General features: G+C 33.7%; 1 protein-coding gene across 2 annotated transcripts; it reads right to left on the bottom strand.

The window, feature by feature from the left end:
• Nucleotides 1-15,205: 15,205 nt before the first annotated feature.
• LOC120084543 (50S ribosomal protein L31, chloroplastic) lies at nucleotides 15,206-16,231 on the bottom strand. 2 transcript variants are annotated; one of them, XM_039040339.1, is made up of 3 exons: nucleotides 16,045-16,231; nucleotides 15,606-15,958; nucleotides 15,206-15,480 (listed from the first exon to the last, which is right to left on the bottom strand). In XM_039040339.1, exons 1-2 carry the CDS (start codon nucleotides 16,198-16,200, stop codon nucleotides 15,632-15,634), a joined length of 483 nt encoding a protein of 160 aa, XP_038896267.1. In that variant the 5' UTR covers nucleotides 16,201-16,231; the 3' UTR covers nucleotides 15,206-15,480; nucleotides 15,606-15,631. The 2 variants fall into 2 exon arrangements, with proteins under 2 accessions (XP_038896267.1, XP_038896266.1); XM_039040338.1 differs by having other exon boundaries at nucleotides 15,416-15,958.
• Between the last annotated feature and the right edge of the window lie 396 nt (nucleotides 16,232-16,627).

The raw sequence follows: 16,627 nt of genomic DNA, 5'->3' as shown, positions 1-16,627 counted from the left end.
TACCCTAAATCTCGTGGGTCCTATAGTTTGTAATTGTAATGTAAAAAAATTATTTATCTAATAATATCTGAGGCATTTTATTTGACATTTAGTAGCATTAACTCACAAACCCAATAAAATAGGAATCAAGGTTGTCTTATGTAACTTGAACATGTATATGGAGACATACAGGTGGAACATGTTCAAGCGATAACTTAAACGGTCTGTAATAGATGGATAAGACTAGGTACCTTATCCTGGTGACACTACGAATGCGGCTCATTTTATAGTTGTTACAATTGTTATAAAGTGCTACAAATGATTTAATTCTGATCATTTATGTGAAGAGTTTGTATAAGACTAGACCATAAAATGAATAGTCTCGTTATATAACACCGTTGATAAAAGAGACTTGCATTTCATTAGGATGACCATAGGTGACTTGACCTAAATCCTGAGAGAGTTTTGAACTCCTGCCTATGAAGGTGGTCCTTTGATTTGCATGGGTAAAAATAACCAGTTCTCTGACTCAATATGTCTACCATTTTGGAGATTCGTCGGAGGAGCTGGTAATGCAGCTATACAAGAAGGAATTCACTTCTTCTTTATAGTTAGAGTAAGTAGAGAAATTGCTCCCATAATGGCTGACTCTGGGGCTTGAACAATGTGGCATCATACCCTCTCCTTGTCCGATAGGGGTTTGGTCATAGTTGGACTATGACTTATTGTTCATTAGAGGGATTAGTAGTACTTAAAGAGTTAGATGTAACTACAGGGGTAAAACAATAATTTTGGCCCAGCTGTACTGATGAGAAATTTGTGAAAGGTCATCGCACTTTTGATTGGTTATATCTGATGGACACAAAAATATATCTGTAGTGCGAAGAGTGCAGCTGTCGATCTTTAGTGGAGTGTCCGAAAATTAATAAAAGTTGGTTAATTTAATTAAAGAGTTTAATTAATTAATCAAGTACTTCAAACTATAAGTCCATAAGGTTCCCTTGGTAGCTCAATTGGGATGAATGAGAATCAAATTAATTTTGGATTAATTTAAATTTTTCAAATTAATTAAGAAAAATAATTATATATGATATAATTAATATAATGTATTAAATACATTATAAGATCAAGTTTTATTTTAGAGAAAATAAATATTTGAATATGATTCAATTATTAATTATATGAATATGATTCGTATAAAAACTATAAATTAAATTTAATATGAATTTGATTGATATTAAATGCTATAGGTTAAATGAGAGAATAATAAACTATAGTTTATATTATATATGTGGTAATATAAATTATAGGTTATGTGTTATATTTGATATAACATAAAGTTTATTATATATACATATGTTAAAGTAGTCCATGTATATACATATATATGTTAATTTAAATTAATTAAATTTTCTTTTAATTAATTTAAATTAAGGAGGGAGTTATTGTAACTCCCTCCACCCACTCTCTCATGGATATCCTGAAAGTCATTTTCACGATAAGTTTTTCTTTTGATAGGGATTGGAGATCATTCTTGATACAAAACTGCTAAATTTTTTTTTATCTCTGAGAAACTCATCCTCTCATCACACCTCTCTCCGCTAAAATTAAGAGCAAAGCCCATACCTCCAGCTTGATTTCTCGCCCTATAAAGAACACTAAGAAATTACTGTTGGTGTTGTTCATTTGGTGTTGTTGTGCTTGGAAATTTTGTTCATTGAGTTTATGCAGTACATAGGAGAAAAGAGTGAGAAGACTTTGTGACTTCAAGGGTAAGTTCTCCTCGATCTTCTCATGTTCTATAAAAGCATGCTATAGGGTATCGAATGTTTATCATGTTTTGTTTCTATCACATCCCCGATTTATGTATGTTCTGTAAAATTAATTGAGAGACATGATTGCATATCACGCTTCTGCACAGGTTTTCCAAATCTTCATAACCATCTATGCAAGAGATGAAATATTCACACTCTCCTTTTTCTTTTACATTCATCGGACCACAGATGTCTGAATGCATAAGCTCCAAAATCTCTTTGGCTCTATAACCTTTTCTAATAAAAGTTTGTTTTGTCCTTTTGCCTTTAAGGCATGACTCACATACTGGTAAAGATTTTTCTTCTAAACTATTTAGAAGTCTACTTTTAACCAATCTCTCAATCCTATTGAGATTAATGTGATCTAACCTTAGATGCCAAATATCGGCATTTTCTTTAGGAGAAATTCTTGGTCTCTTAATAGTTGTTGTCGTTCTGAACATTTCAGTATTAAAAACAGCCTTTGTAACTAACAACCTTAGTCATACAAGTTACTTTCCATTGAAGCAAAGCCTATCCCCATTTTATTCTTAAAAACAAACACTTTATTTTCAGTGAAGAAAAGAGAATATTATTGTTCAATCAAATAAGAAACAGAGATTAGATTCCTCTTTATATTAAGAACCACATATATGTCATCTAATAACATATGTCGTTTCTTGTCCAAAAATAATTTGAGTCTGCCTACGTCAACAACTGGAATGGCCTCACTAGTACCGACTCGAAGAGTCATCTCTTCAGCTTCCAATTGTCTCCAGGAATTAAATCTCTGATGGGAAGAACATACATGATTAGTAGCCCCTAAATCAACTATCTAAGTAGAATCATCATTCTCTACTAAGCACATCTCAAGGACAAGTAAATCAGATTTACAATCGTTGGATTTCTTCCTTTTCTGGAGAGTAATGTGATCAGCTTGATACTCCTTATCATAAACTCCACGTTTTATCTCAGAGGTCGAACCTCTTTGATAAACTTTACTAGAATGGGCAACGTTTGCCTCCTCTATCAGTCCCTTGACATTCAATATGGATTTAAGTTCATTTAGGGAGCTAACATTACTGGTTTCGTCAAAATCAACCTCATTCTGCTTGAATTATGAGGACTCTCACTCAAACAATTCTTGGATTGATTGCATGATCTTAAGTGTAGTGACCATTCTCTCAAATCTTTTAGCTAAGACATCAGGTATGCTCGCCAAAATGTAAACTTGGGCCTTATCATTGGCCTTTGTCTACTTTTCATATGCGTCACAAACATTTCGTGTTGCATTAGGGGTTGGGACTGAAGGACATTCCTCAATCAAGACGAAGTTAAGGTCGTCAACTACGAAAATAGTTTTAATTGAATTTTTCCAAGTTGTATATTTAGCTTCAAATTGGTAAAGGCAAACATTGGAAAAATAATACTTGACATATTGTTGAAATGGAACAAATTGATCTATATTAGATTTTATCATAACTCTTAGAAAACATCTAATTTTTTATGATGTTTCACTGATTTAAGACAAAAGCCATCGAAAGGGTGGTCAGCCACCCTTTCATTAAACTGAGACACTTTTAACCAATCATTACACTAAAATAACTCTTATTCCTATAATAATTAGTCACCATTGATTTGGTTAAGAAATCGTTAACTTGCTTAACAATTTCTTGTAAGTGTGACCGTCCATTTTAGACCCTAGAGTTCCACCCCAATGAGCCAACAGAAGGAAAAACCGACGGGGACAAAAACTAAAGCGATGCTATCTATTTCTGGAGTTCACCCTGATATTGACCTAATGCACATACCATCTAAAAAGGGATGCTCCCAAGGCGCCTCGAAACCGTGCAAGAAGGTCTCACGATGCAAATCAATGAAGAAGACCATAGGATGTATTGATACACATCCTTCTCCCACTTACTATAAATACTCTCTCCATTCACCTTGATATTAACCCATGCAAACACCATTTAAAGGGGGACGCTTCCAGGGCGCCTCAAGACTAGGCACAAGTCTCATGGTGTGAACTTTAAGGGAGAATGTGAGTGAAAAATTGATGTATCATATACATCTTTTTCCTCCCACTGAGTATTTTAAAACCTTGGATTTATTACTTAGGTAAATTCGGCTAATTAATTTATCTAAGTGATTGCTAGCTTTGCCCAATATAACTCTTACATTGGATAGTTGAACAATAATGATTCTTGTTTGTTAAACACTTTAATAAACCCTAATCATTCATTGCATGTTTATATCTAATTCACCTTCTAGGTCAATTCCTAGGTAAGTGTATTCTGTTTCTGTCAGCTTAAATACCTCATCCTAGACAGAACCTTCCTTATACAAAGGTCCCTTATAGATAATTATATTATAAATTTAATCTTTTATTCAACTCCAATTTAATCTTATTAAACGGAACTAAAAGATTAAACCTATTTCTAATCGTATTAATTTTTATTAACATAGGTCTAATGGTGAAATCAATTTTAAACCATTTAAAAAAAATTTAACCTATGTTTGCATACAACTCTTTGTTACAGATTTTAATTATAATATCATTAACTTATCATTATTATTATAAAATTTAATGAAATAATTAAAACCTACACATGCATCTAATGACATATTTTAAAAATTATAACAATTATAATTTTACTGTCATGCTACATGCATTCCATCTTCATTATAACATACATAACAATTATATAATTAAGTAATAAAAATTAAATAACATCCATCCATTCATCTAAACAATATATTATAACATTTATAATATAAATGATGCATGAATATGTTATTAATGCATGCTATCACATTATATAACTATTATATATATATGATCATGGACATGCTTTTCATTAATAATAAAACTTTTATATCATATTAATGAAACTATACAAAACATGTGTTTATAATATAAGTCTTTATATTAAAAAATACATGAGCATGTTGAAAATTCATACAACTATATAATATAATACTTATATTAAATATGATACATGAATAATGTTTATCCTAAGCTGGGATTCTTAAATAAAATTATATGGCATACAATATGACATATATTTAATTTAATCATACATCAAAGTAAAAATTAAATTAAACAGCAAATTAGACCAAATTTTGGTACCCCTAGAAATTAATTAAATTAATATAACTAATTTATATTAATCTAATTAATTAAAGTAAATAAAAATATAAAATATAGGAAAAACTGTTGCAAAAATGGACAGAGGCTCAAACCCACGACCTCACGAATGAAATTGTAGCGTATCAACCGCCTCAGAGTGCCACGACGCTACGAAAAATTAATTCCATCCGCCTCGCATTTGAGCGCCGCGACGCCCTATACAAAATTCACTAGACAGCCTCGATCTTACATTGAAATCCTCCATTTTTCATCCCAATCCTCAGCAACTCTTGCCAAATTGAAACAATTGAGACCCAGACATTACAGACTTGATAGCAGTAAAATAAACGCCCAATTACAATAGCATTCAACACATTCATAATGCAAAACGTAAAATTCCACCTAAGCTCTGATTTTTTTAATCAAATTGGGAAATTAAAACCGTGCAGTTTGGCTCTGATACCAATTGAAGGGATTCAATCCCAAGCTGAAGCGCGTAAATGTCGTACAATTTCAATTCTAGTTCGATACAAAATACAAAATGCAGAGAAGAAAAAGTAAAACTATTTTGCAGGATAAATTCATAAAACTCGGCATTCTAAAAGAGAATTATTACTTACCCTTGTAGAATTCACTATCTTCAGGAATCCTATCCGATCTCTGCAAGATCGATCCTTCCCCAGTCTCACCAAAACAAAATTGCAGCAACACGATCCCAATGAAATTGAAATTCCTTTGGGCACCACCACGAGGGCTTCCTCATTATTCTCATGCCTGAGAATCAAAATTTTGGGGAAAGGGAAGAGAATTTTTGTGAGAGAAATTGGCCAGAGAGTTTTCTTAAAGAGAAAACCTAGGTGGAAGAAGATGAAGTTCTCTGTCAAACGTGAACCACTTTCATGTAAAAAAATTGGGTGGAGAGATTATGGGAAGAAATTTATAAAATAACTTCCTCCCTAATTATTTAAAAAATAAAAATTAAATAAATAATATTTTGAATTTTAAATAAAATAACATATATAATAACTAACCTCGTTATTCTCAAGAATGAGAATCAAAACAGAGTTGTGGGCTTGTTTTGATTAATTTTGGGGAAAGGGAAAAGAATTTTTGTGAGAGAAATTTGCCAGAGAATTTTCACAAAGAGTTTTTTCCCAAAGAGAAAACCTAGGAGGAAGAAGATGAAGTTCTCTGTCAAACGTGAACTGCCTTCATGTAAAATAATGAGGCAGAGAGATTAATGGGGAGGAACTTCCTCCCTAATTATTTAAAAAAATTAAAAATTAAATAAATAATATTTTGAATTTTAAATAAAATAACATATATAACAACTAACTTTATTATTTATTAGTAAAACTATATGTTAAATCACATATAACATATAACCTATAGTTTATATTATATCACATATAATATAATCTGTAGTTTATTAATCTCTCATATAACCTATAGAATTAATATGAATCATATTCTTATTAATTTTAACCTGTAGTTTTTGTATGAATCATATTTATATAATTAATATTTGAATCATATTCATATACTTATTTCTCCCATTAAAACTTTATATTATAATCTATCGCATACATTATATTAATTCTATCTTATATGAATCATTTTTATATAATTAATATTTAAATCATATTCAAATATTTATTTCTCTCATTAAAAATTTATGTTATAATGTATCATATACATTATATTAATTATATCTTATATAATTTATTCCTTTACCTAATTTGAACAATTCAAATTAAACCTATAATGTATCATATATACTATATTAATTATATTTCATATAATTAATTAATTTTCTTTAATTAATTTGAACAATTCAAACTAATCTAAAATTGATTTTATTCTCATTAATCCTAATTGAGCTAACGAAGGGACCTTATGGACCTATAGATTGAAGTTCTAATGGTACTTGATTAATTAATTAAACTTTTTAACTAAATTAATCAAGCTCCATTAACTTTCGATCACTCCATTAAAAACCGATAGTTGCATTCCTCACTATAGATATATTTCCGTGTCCGTTGGATATAACCAATCAACAGCGCATTGACCTTTCACAAATTGCTATTAAGTACAGTGGCCAAAATTATTGTTTTACCCCTGTAGTTACCTCTAATTTCTTAAGTATCACTGATCCCTCTAATGAACAATTAGTTATATTCTAACTATAACTTAACCCTCTCTGATCAAGATAGGTTGTGGCGTCATATTGTTCAAGCCCTGAAATTAGCCCTTAAGGGAGCAATTTCTCTACTTACCTTAACAATAGGAAATGAGTGAATTCCTGTTTGTGTAGCTACATTCTCAGCTCCCCAATCAGACGTATCCTCGAAATAGTAAGCATATTAAGTCAGGGAAACTCACCACTCTCACCCATGCAAATCAAAGAACCATCTTCACAAGCAAGATTTCACAACTCACTCAGGATTCAGGTCAAGTCGTCTATGGTCATCCTGGTGAAATGTATGTCTCTTCTAGCAATGGTGTTCTAAAGAGAGACTATTCATTTGATGGTTCGATCTTATACAAACTTTTTGTATAGAATACCCCACTCACATATCTCCACATGAATGATCAGGATCAGATTATTTGTAGCACTTTACAACACTTGTAACAACTACAAAGCGAGACGTAATCGCAGTGTCACAAGGATAAAATATCCAGCCTTATCCATCTACTACAAACCATTTAGGTTATTACTTAAACATGATCCACCTGTATGTCTCCACATACATATTTAAGTTACGTAAAATAACCTAGGATCTAAGTTTATTGGATTGAGTGTATGTACATAAAAACACTTATTTTATTGATAACAACTTGTTTACAAAGGTTTACAAACTACGAGAATAAAAGAGATCTAGGACACCAGTCCCAACAATCTCCCACTTGTCCTAAATCTAAGGGAGAGAAGTGTACAATACAAATAAAGTGTAAAAATACAATAAACTAAGGGAGATGGCCCTTGTTTCGGACGGGTTGTACTATTTGAAAAGTGTTTCATGAACTAATCACGGATAATGAGTGGATTGAGTATGATGTAAGTAATGTATATTTTGTATATCTATTACTAATTTTTCGGAATTATTGTACTAAAAAAATGTCGATCGAGATTGCAAGTAATCGAGACCATACTACAGTTTCTGCACAAGAAGTTCAGATCGTGACTAGAGATATGTATACATAGATTCATCATTTTTCCATATGCATACACCGTACGTATAAACTAATTATTGCACGATGTATTTGTATATGAATACTATTTTTATAATATTTTATCATGTACACAACGTCACCTAAACTTCTACACTAGCGATAGTTTGTACAAGTCTATATTTAAGAGAAGTTCAATGGAAGCGGCTGAGGTATGGGCACATGAGGAGTCGCTAACGAACATGGTGTTAGGTAACAATGAAGGATCAACTGCATGGGCAGATGTCGACTTTGTATACACAACGTACAATTTTCGTGAACACTAGCCTAGTGATTATAGACGTGAACATCGGACGGATAATACTTTATGACTCACTACCATCGTACATATCACAGGCCGATCTTCGGCTCGTCCTTACGTCAATGACCCACACATTGTCATCCCTATGTCAATATTACAGGCTTTTTGAAAAGAAACCTGGTCTACAACTTGGTCCATGGATGATGTATCGAGCAAACACTGGACACATCCAAGGCAAAAATACGTTAGACTGTGGCATCTTCTGTCTGATATTCTTCGAGTATTTAGTCATGAGGACCTCGACCAAAGACTCACTTGTATAAATGAAGATCTCAGATTTTCGATTCCAATATGGATGCCAGTTGTAGGCTGATAAATTCTTTTTTTAGTCAATTGTATAATTTAATATGATGTAATTATTGTAATATAATTATTATAATATTTTCTGTTTGAAATCAAATATTAATGATTTCGTCATTTTGAAGAAAAAGATAAAACAAAAAGGAAATAACTTTTAAGAATATGGTATCCAAATTTTGGCACACTCAAGGACCGGGAACAAGCACCATGGTTATAATCGAGCGCCATAATCGAGTAAAATGAGCGCAATGAATATAGTGTGAAGAATATAAATTTTCAGAATGTAGTGTGAAGAAGCGTCGATGCAACTTCTTAATATATAAAAGAGAAGTCCATGTTCAGGATCAAGCACCACAATCGAGAATCAGGAACGAACACAATCATCAAGGACCAGGAACGAGCACAATCATCTTGGATCGGGAAAAAGAAACATCATCGAGGATCAGGAATGAGTACCTCCATCGAGGATCGGAAACAAGTAACTCCATTGAGGAATGAGAATGAGAAACGTTGGAGAGTGATCGAGAATGTTACAAAAGCAAAATAATTCGCATAACTCGCATAACTCGTAGATTTTATTTTTTTTCCAAACTAAATAAACAATTCATTGAGTATTTTCCTATTCCATTACTATATTGTGATTCATGTTAATTAATGGTTCATTACAAGTTTACACGATTTTAAAACAAGCGGAAATACAAGATTATTCTAAGAAACCTGGCTCTAATAACAATTGAAGGAAATCGAATCCAATATTTCCATGAGCAGTAGAAATAAGATTATTCCAAATCACAATCATGAATGAACATTACATTTACAATCGACTTCAAAACACGCGGTTATACAACTAATACAGAAATTACAGCATGAAAAACTCAAATGAACAAAGAGAATACTCTATGAACATTTGCAAATGCATCTCCACGCTCCTTTGCGCACGACCGCTCGAACAACAGCAACCTCGAACACTTGATCTATACAACCACAACATAGCACGAACACTTCGCGCTCGTCCTCAACGATCGCCTCGGCCACGAACTCCTCAGCAATAGCACGAACGGCCTCTACAGCACCTCGACGGTGTTGAGTTGAGTATGACACCACCAAGAAAGCTATCTTAGTATTCTCGGTGTAAGAATCCAGAGGGTGAGCTCTGTTCGGAGGTAGAATGAGGTAGACGAAGGAGGAAACACCAATCGTGTACACGATTGGGCAAGTGGGAGATGGCAGAGACCTATATTATAGGTCAATGCCCAATCGTTTAGCTAAAGCTATGCGATTGCCTAGCAAAAGCTATGTGATCGTTTAGCTCATCGTTTAGCTCAGTCTGTCACCTACAGACACTACACGATCGTTTACTTTGGGCAAGCGATCGTCTAGCAAAAGCTATGCGATCGTTTAGTAAATATTGTACGATCATTTAGCTCGCCACTCCACGATGTTTAACTAGCCTAAGCTGTCGTTTAGTAAATCTATATTTACTTAATGATCCGTGAGATTCTTTTTGCCAAGAGAAATCTCAAAAACTTTTTATGAAAACTTTCACCAGTTTGTAAATTTACTAAAATTAGGAAAACCATTTTCTCTTTTACCTCACGGTTAACCATGAATCCAATAACCACTCACTCAGATGGTTATTAAAGAAAAAGAATTAATTATCCAATAATTAATATTATTATAAATATAAATGATAACCAACTTATATATTTATAACCTATAGTTTTAATATTTCATCTCATGAAACATATAAACCATAGTTCTTTTTCTATTCCATGATACTTAATGTAAATCTCATTTACATCAATTCTCCACTAGATGTATCTCATACATCATACCGATTATATCATATATAATCAAAATACCTCTTGTCAATTTGAACATTTCAAATCAACACTAAGAATTGATCCTCAACTGAATCCATTGAGCTACAAGGGGATCTTATGGACCTGTAGCTCGAAGCTCCAACAGTACGGAATAACTAACTAAACTCTTTAGTCACGGGATCCACCATTCGTTAACTGCCAGAACACTCCACTAAAGACAACAGCTGAACTCTTCTTTACCACAGATATATTATGTGTTCCATCTTAAACCAATCAGCAGTGCGACAACTTTTCACAGATCGTTCGTAAGTACAACTGGGCAGAATAACCGTTATGCCCTGTAGTTACATCTGTCTCCTTACGTACCACTGATCCCTCTAATGAACATAGTCATAGTCCTACTATGACTGGGTCTTCTCTTCCAAAGAGAAGTTGTGGCCACTATGTTCAAGCCCCGGAATCAGCCCTTAAGAGAGCAATCTCTCTACTTATCCCTGTTTCGGAAAGGAGTGAATTTCATCTTGTGGATTAAGTTTCCAGCTCTCAGATCAAAACAAGTCCCCAAAAAGGTAGGCATGTTGAGTTGGCAATCTGGCCACTCTCACCTATACTAATCAAAGGATCGCCCTCAAAGGCAGGAGTTCCCAAAACACTCATGATTGAAGGTCGTGTCACCTATGGCCGTTTAGGTGAGATGTAAATTTCTAGTATCAACGGCGTTATATACAAAATCTAGTCATCTCGTGGTCCAGGTCTTATACAAACTCTTTGTATAGGACACTCCCACACACGTCTCCACATGAATGGTCAGGATCTACCATTTGTAGTAGTTTACAACACTTGCAAACTTCTACAAAGCGAGTCGTATCCTTAGTGTCACAAGGATCAGGTATCCCACCTTAATCCTTATACTACAGACCTATTTAGGTTATCACTTAAGGCATGATCCACTTGTATATCACATATATATTCTTAAGTTTACATAAGATAACCATGGAGCTTTGTTTATTGGATATGAGTAAATGCTAGAATGAAATAATAGTTATTTTATTCATCAAACAATGTGTATCATTACAAAAAACGAGACTCCGGGAGAATTAGGACACCAATCCCAAAAATATGTACTTGAAGTTCTAGCCATCTTCAAGCTTGCACATAAGCATGCAACAAAGCGTATGATTTCTCAGGAGTTCCCCTTGCAAGACCGAAAGCAGTTTTCCTTGCACGTCATGCCGTATTGTAGCTTATATTCACCCTGTACTCTTGTTGTACGTCCTTAATTATATTGCATGGTTTCTTGGCATGACCAACCTTAAACTTTTCCTTAATTAATTAGCCTACAACAAATGCACTCGCCTATCGCTGGTCATGATTCAAAACTTCAAAGGAACACGTGTGCATAGCCGTAACTTTCATAATCTTGAATATGTCACATCCCTCCATATTCACTACACGAATTGCACATTCACATGTATCGTGGATACACAACACATAATATAGTTTTTTATTTAATTTTCGAACACGCATCTCAGAATTTTTCTTGATGGCTAACATTGACAATCGCATCTTCACATTATTCTTGGAGAAGAATATTTGCCCTACCTCTACACTCATACCATACAAAGAATGTGGTTGCATGACCAAGTTACTCCTAACATTGCTCTCAGATGGTCCACCTCTTGAAGAGCCATACTCAGTTGCTATATCAAGCCTTTGTGACATATTGCCAACACAGTGACCAAAATCATTACGAAGGATTGGAGGTTCTTACCATGTATCTAAATTAACAGGTTGGCTCGAAGTTCGATGTGGTTCACTTGCTGCATTGTCCCCATGCTGATTAATAATATTTTCGGTTCCAATGTCATTCCAAAAATCCCCACCAGGGTCATGACAATCATTTTCCACAACTACGTCAAATGCATCATTACGAACCCGCTTTTTGCCAGCATAGTGGTATGTCGTTTGTGAGTCCCATAGGTTAATGTTGTCATTTTCCATAGATACAACAGATCTAAATATTTTAGGCTCAAACAGAGGTTCATGTTCTGTCTCAATGTCAAATGTGTTTTTGTCTTTGCATATCTTCTTAACGCTGACAAATATTTGAGGTCTATCATGAACTAGCTCAAGAAGCAAACACTTAACATCATCGTCGTCTATTAGACATGTTGCAGGACCATATGAGTCCAACCTATAATGAACCCTCATTCCAATGTTGAAATCTGAAGAATTGACTCTTGCAATTTTGTAAACTCGATCCCCCAATTTAGTGTACCTCAATGCCCTCGACACCACGATGGTCTTCAAATGGCCTCCCTCATAGCATTGTTTACTGTCATTCCATTTTCTATCATGTCAAATGAATAACTGCTTCACATCCATCCTTCAAAATAATACAAAAAAAAAAACCATTAAAATCAATTCAATTCTGTCATTTTCTCAATCATTTATCTTGATCTCGTTCCTCGCTCCCATTACTCGATCCCATTCCTCACTCTCGTTCTCTGTTCCCGTTTCCCAATCCCATTCCCTGTTCCCAACACTCAATCCTAGTCCCTGTTCCCGTACCTTCTCCGTTCCTTACCCTTTCCCATACTTCATTTTCTTAGTGGTTGTCTATCTTGTTACATTTCCTCGACAATCGCTCGTTTTCATTAATAGCAGGCCATGTACACCGTTTATGTCTTAATAAAATGTGATATCTCTTATACTTGGAAAAAAAATTAACTATGACAAAGCGTATGAAGTTCAACGTTTACTTACTTGTGTGCAGTAGTTTATATTTGGTGATTTAATATAATGTTGATTCTCTGTTCATTGGAGATGCTAAGCGTCGTTCGGTCAGACGTATGGATTCTTCAGAAAATTCGAACGTAATCCTTATTAGACGTGGATATCAAACAAAATATTTTGTGTTCTCCGAATTTCGAACAACACTTCTTAAGCAAGTTTTATTAAATTGATTTGATACGATTGTGTGCTATGTCAATTTTGGACTTCATATTAATTTCCATTGGGAATGGGAATCGACATTGTGATCGAGAAAAAGGATTGGGAATAAGAAAGAGTATCAAGAATGAGGAACAAGAACTGGGATTGGATCAGGAAGCGTGCAGTCTAACGTAGATCGAGATCGAGAAACGTGAATCAGAATGGAAAGCGTGCAGTCTGACGTGGATCGAGATTGAGAAACGGGAAATTGGAATCGGGAATAGGGAACGGGATCGAGAATTGAGACTGGGACGTCGAGGGGCCAATTGAATGCATCTTCCAGGGTAGATAGGTAATTTCACAGGTGACTGGCGTAAGCAAAAAGCCAAATTTCAATGATTTCTCCAACTCAGGCCATTTTTCAATTGGACCCCCCAAAATGGGCCATCCATACAAATTTTCCTTGAAGTTCCTCATCGAAAATAAAAAGCTAAAAACAAAAAAAGCTTTTCTTGTAGGCCGCATTTCCAGACTTGCCAAATTAAATAATAATAATAATAAATCTGACCAAATAATAAATAATTTAAACTTCCAAATTTATAATTAAATAAAAAAAAAACAAGTACTAATTGTTCTTCGATTATTAATTGTGATAAGGCATTTTGCTAAGTTCAAATTATGGAAAAATGGATGAAAACTCACAAATAAAGATTTAAACTTATTTGAGACCCTTTTTAAAATATTATTTGTAACCTCTCACTACGACTACAGAAATCGACCAAAAAATAAATAAATAATAACAGATCAATTAAAAAAAACAATAAAGATAGGAAACACAAGCATTTGCATAAAAAAAAACTCCAAACCTAGAGAAAATCACAACCCACAAAAAATTAATCTATTATTGAAAAATTATTACAATCAAACAAAATAATTTTTTTTATCCAATTACAAAAAGCACTCTCTTGAAACACTATACCACCTATACAACTAAGTTAGTATACCAAGTTTTAAGATGTTTTAAATTGGAATGATTAGCAACCATAAACTTATTTATAGTACTTGGAGCCCATCATTCTAATATTTTACCAAAACGACAAATATACCTTAAAGTTAAGTTCATTTGGGACAATTTCTATTAAAAGAAGTTAAATATTTTACCATATATGATGATTGGCTACACAATCAAAACTTTCATGGATCCGATGAAAATAGAATAGTATTTCATATAATTAGTTTATTGTTCAACATAGGTAAAAAAAAAACATTAAATCTTAGTATTGTTTTTCACAAGAATTAAATTGTTACAAAAACCATAATATGACCTATTAAATTTGTTTTTTTTGTTTAGAACTAAAAAAGTAACTTCCAACAAGTTTTTTTTTTTTTAATTTAACTAAAAATTGAACCATTTTACTTAACAAATAAGTAAATCATAGTAAGAAATAATGATGAAATAGGCATAATTTTCAAAAATAAAAAATAAAAAAACAAATAATTATCAAACGAGACCTAAATTGTTGCAAATTTGATAGTACATGAACTAAATCATGCAAACTTTTATGTTTCTTAATCCTGTAAACTAAGGTTTATGAATAGTTTGGACCAACCCTTTTTTCTTTTAAACCTTCAAATAGTAGTTTGTGTACCTACCATCTTATGTTTGTGGCCATCATCTTCTTTTCATATTAGTTTATGATATTTCAACCAATTCTAAAACTAGGAGATCCTCTCATTACCTAAAGATCCATAGAAGCAAAATTCAAAAACAAGCAATTCACCTGCACTAAAGAAATACAAAGAGTACCGTAATCCGTGAAGTGCCCAAAAGCTTGAAGAATTTGTATGTTCTGTCGTCAGTTACTAATTTTTCAAACTTTCCTTTCCTTGATGAATTTTCTCACCACCAAACACTTATCGATTGACCCATAAACTTCTTCATCAACAGATTGAGCAATTGGAATTAGCAAGGCAAATGCAATGCAGCTAACAGAAACAAATTGTTTGGTTTAGAGAAATTAATATCGATTCTGCTAAATTACACAGATACATAAAGCAATAGAAAGAACCAAAAATCTCAATATGCATTTGGATTTTAAGTGATTACCAACCCAATCGAACTCTTCACCGTCTTCTACTACTTCTTCTTCCCTTTGCCGGATTTTTTCTTTGTGGGCAGAACGATTTCTCCCTTAAGGACAGGAATCTCCATCAACTGCGACAGCTCTCCGAATTTCTTGCGGAATTTCTCCACCTGGTCGGCGTCGACGAGTAAGGCGGATCGGCTGCCCAAATAGAACGGATGATTTCCCGACCACACATCCACGGAGTACTCTTTCTGGGTTCCACCGGTCGTCATCACCAGTTCTCCGTTGCAATAAACCTTAGAATCCTCGTAAAATTGAGGGTGCAGATCCTTTTTCCGGCACGTCACCACCGGCCGGTGAGTTCTTGCTCCAGATTCCTGGAAATTACGCAAAAATTGGGGGAAACAGAAATGAATAATCACCGTTTCGGAAAATTGAGGAGTGAAGAAAAGGGTGAAAGTACCTTGTTCTTTGGCGGTGCGACGGCCAGGGAACTTGGCCGTTGAAGTTGAAGGAAGGAATTTGTTAGGTTCAGCGCCATTGCTGCGTTTGCTAGCGGTGAGTGAGGATAAGAGGGAGATGAGTTCTTCAAGGCCTTGTCGCGTGTCCACCCGCTCATTCCTTTTTTTTTGGGCCTGTTAATGTTGAGCCTTGAGCTATGAACTTTGGGCCAAATGGGCCTTCCTGGTGGAGGCCTGCTTCTTCGGTCCACATGTAAATTGTATTTCCGTGAATGTACCTGACTTTTTTTTTAAGGGAAATTATAACAAATACCTACATTGAGCCTCCATGGTTGAGAAATGCTGAGTATATTACAAATAGGATATTTGTAATAAATAGTAAAATAAGAGAAAAAAAATAAAAATATATCAACTCTTTTAAATATTTGTAAATATCGAAATGTTGGTTAGTCAACTTTTTAATTTTTTCTAATTTTTAATTTCATCTTTCGTTGTTTTGTCTTGTTATATACATTTTTTTTAATCTTCTATGCTCTTTCTTTTCTTTGATTTTTGCTTCTTTCTTTTATATTCTATTTTATTTTT

Source organism: Benincasa hispida, chromosome 9 (genome assembly GCF_009727055.1).
Source record: "Benincasa hispida cultivar B227 chromosome 9, ASM972705v1, whole genome shotgun sequence".
In the NCBI taxonomy this organism is placed as follows: Eukaryota; Viridiplantae; Streptophyta; class Magnoliopsida; order Cucurbitales; family Cucurbitaceae; genus Benincasa; species Benincasa hispida.
This window is presented reverse-complemented; position numbering and strand designations above follow the sequence as displayed.

What these genes read in the sequence shown, in the direction of transcription:
- LOC120084543 (XM_039040339.1), bottom strand. Translation starts at nt 16,200, where the DNA reads ATGAGCGGGTGGACACGCGACAAGGCCTTGAAGAACTCATCTCCCTCT. An exon ending in TCGCACCGCCAAAGAACAAG is followed by an intron (nt 15,959 to 16,044) that starts GTACTTTCACCC and finishes CGTAATTTCCAG; the next exon opens with GAATCTGGAGCAAGAACTCA.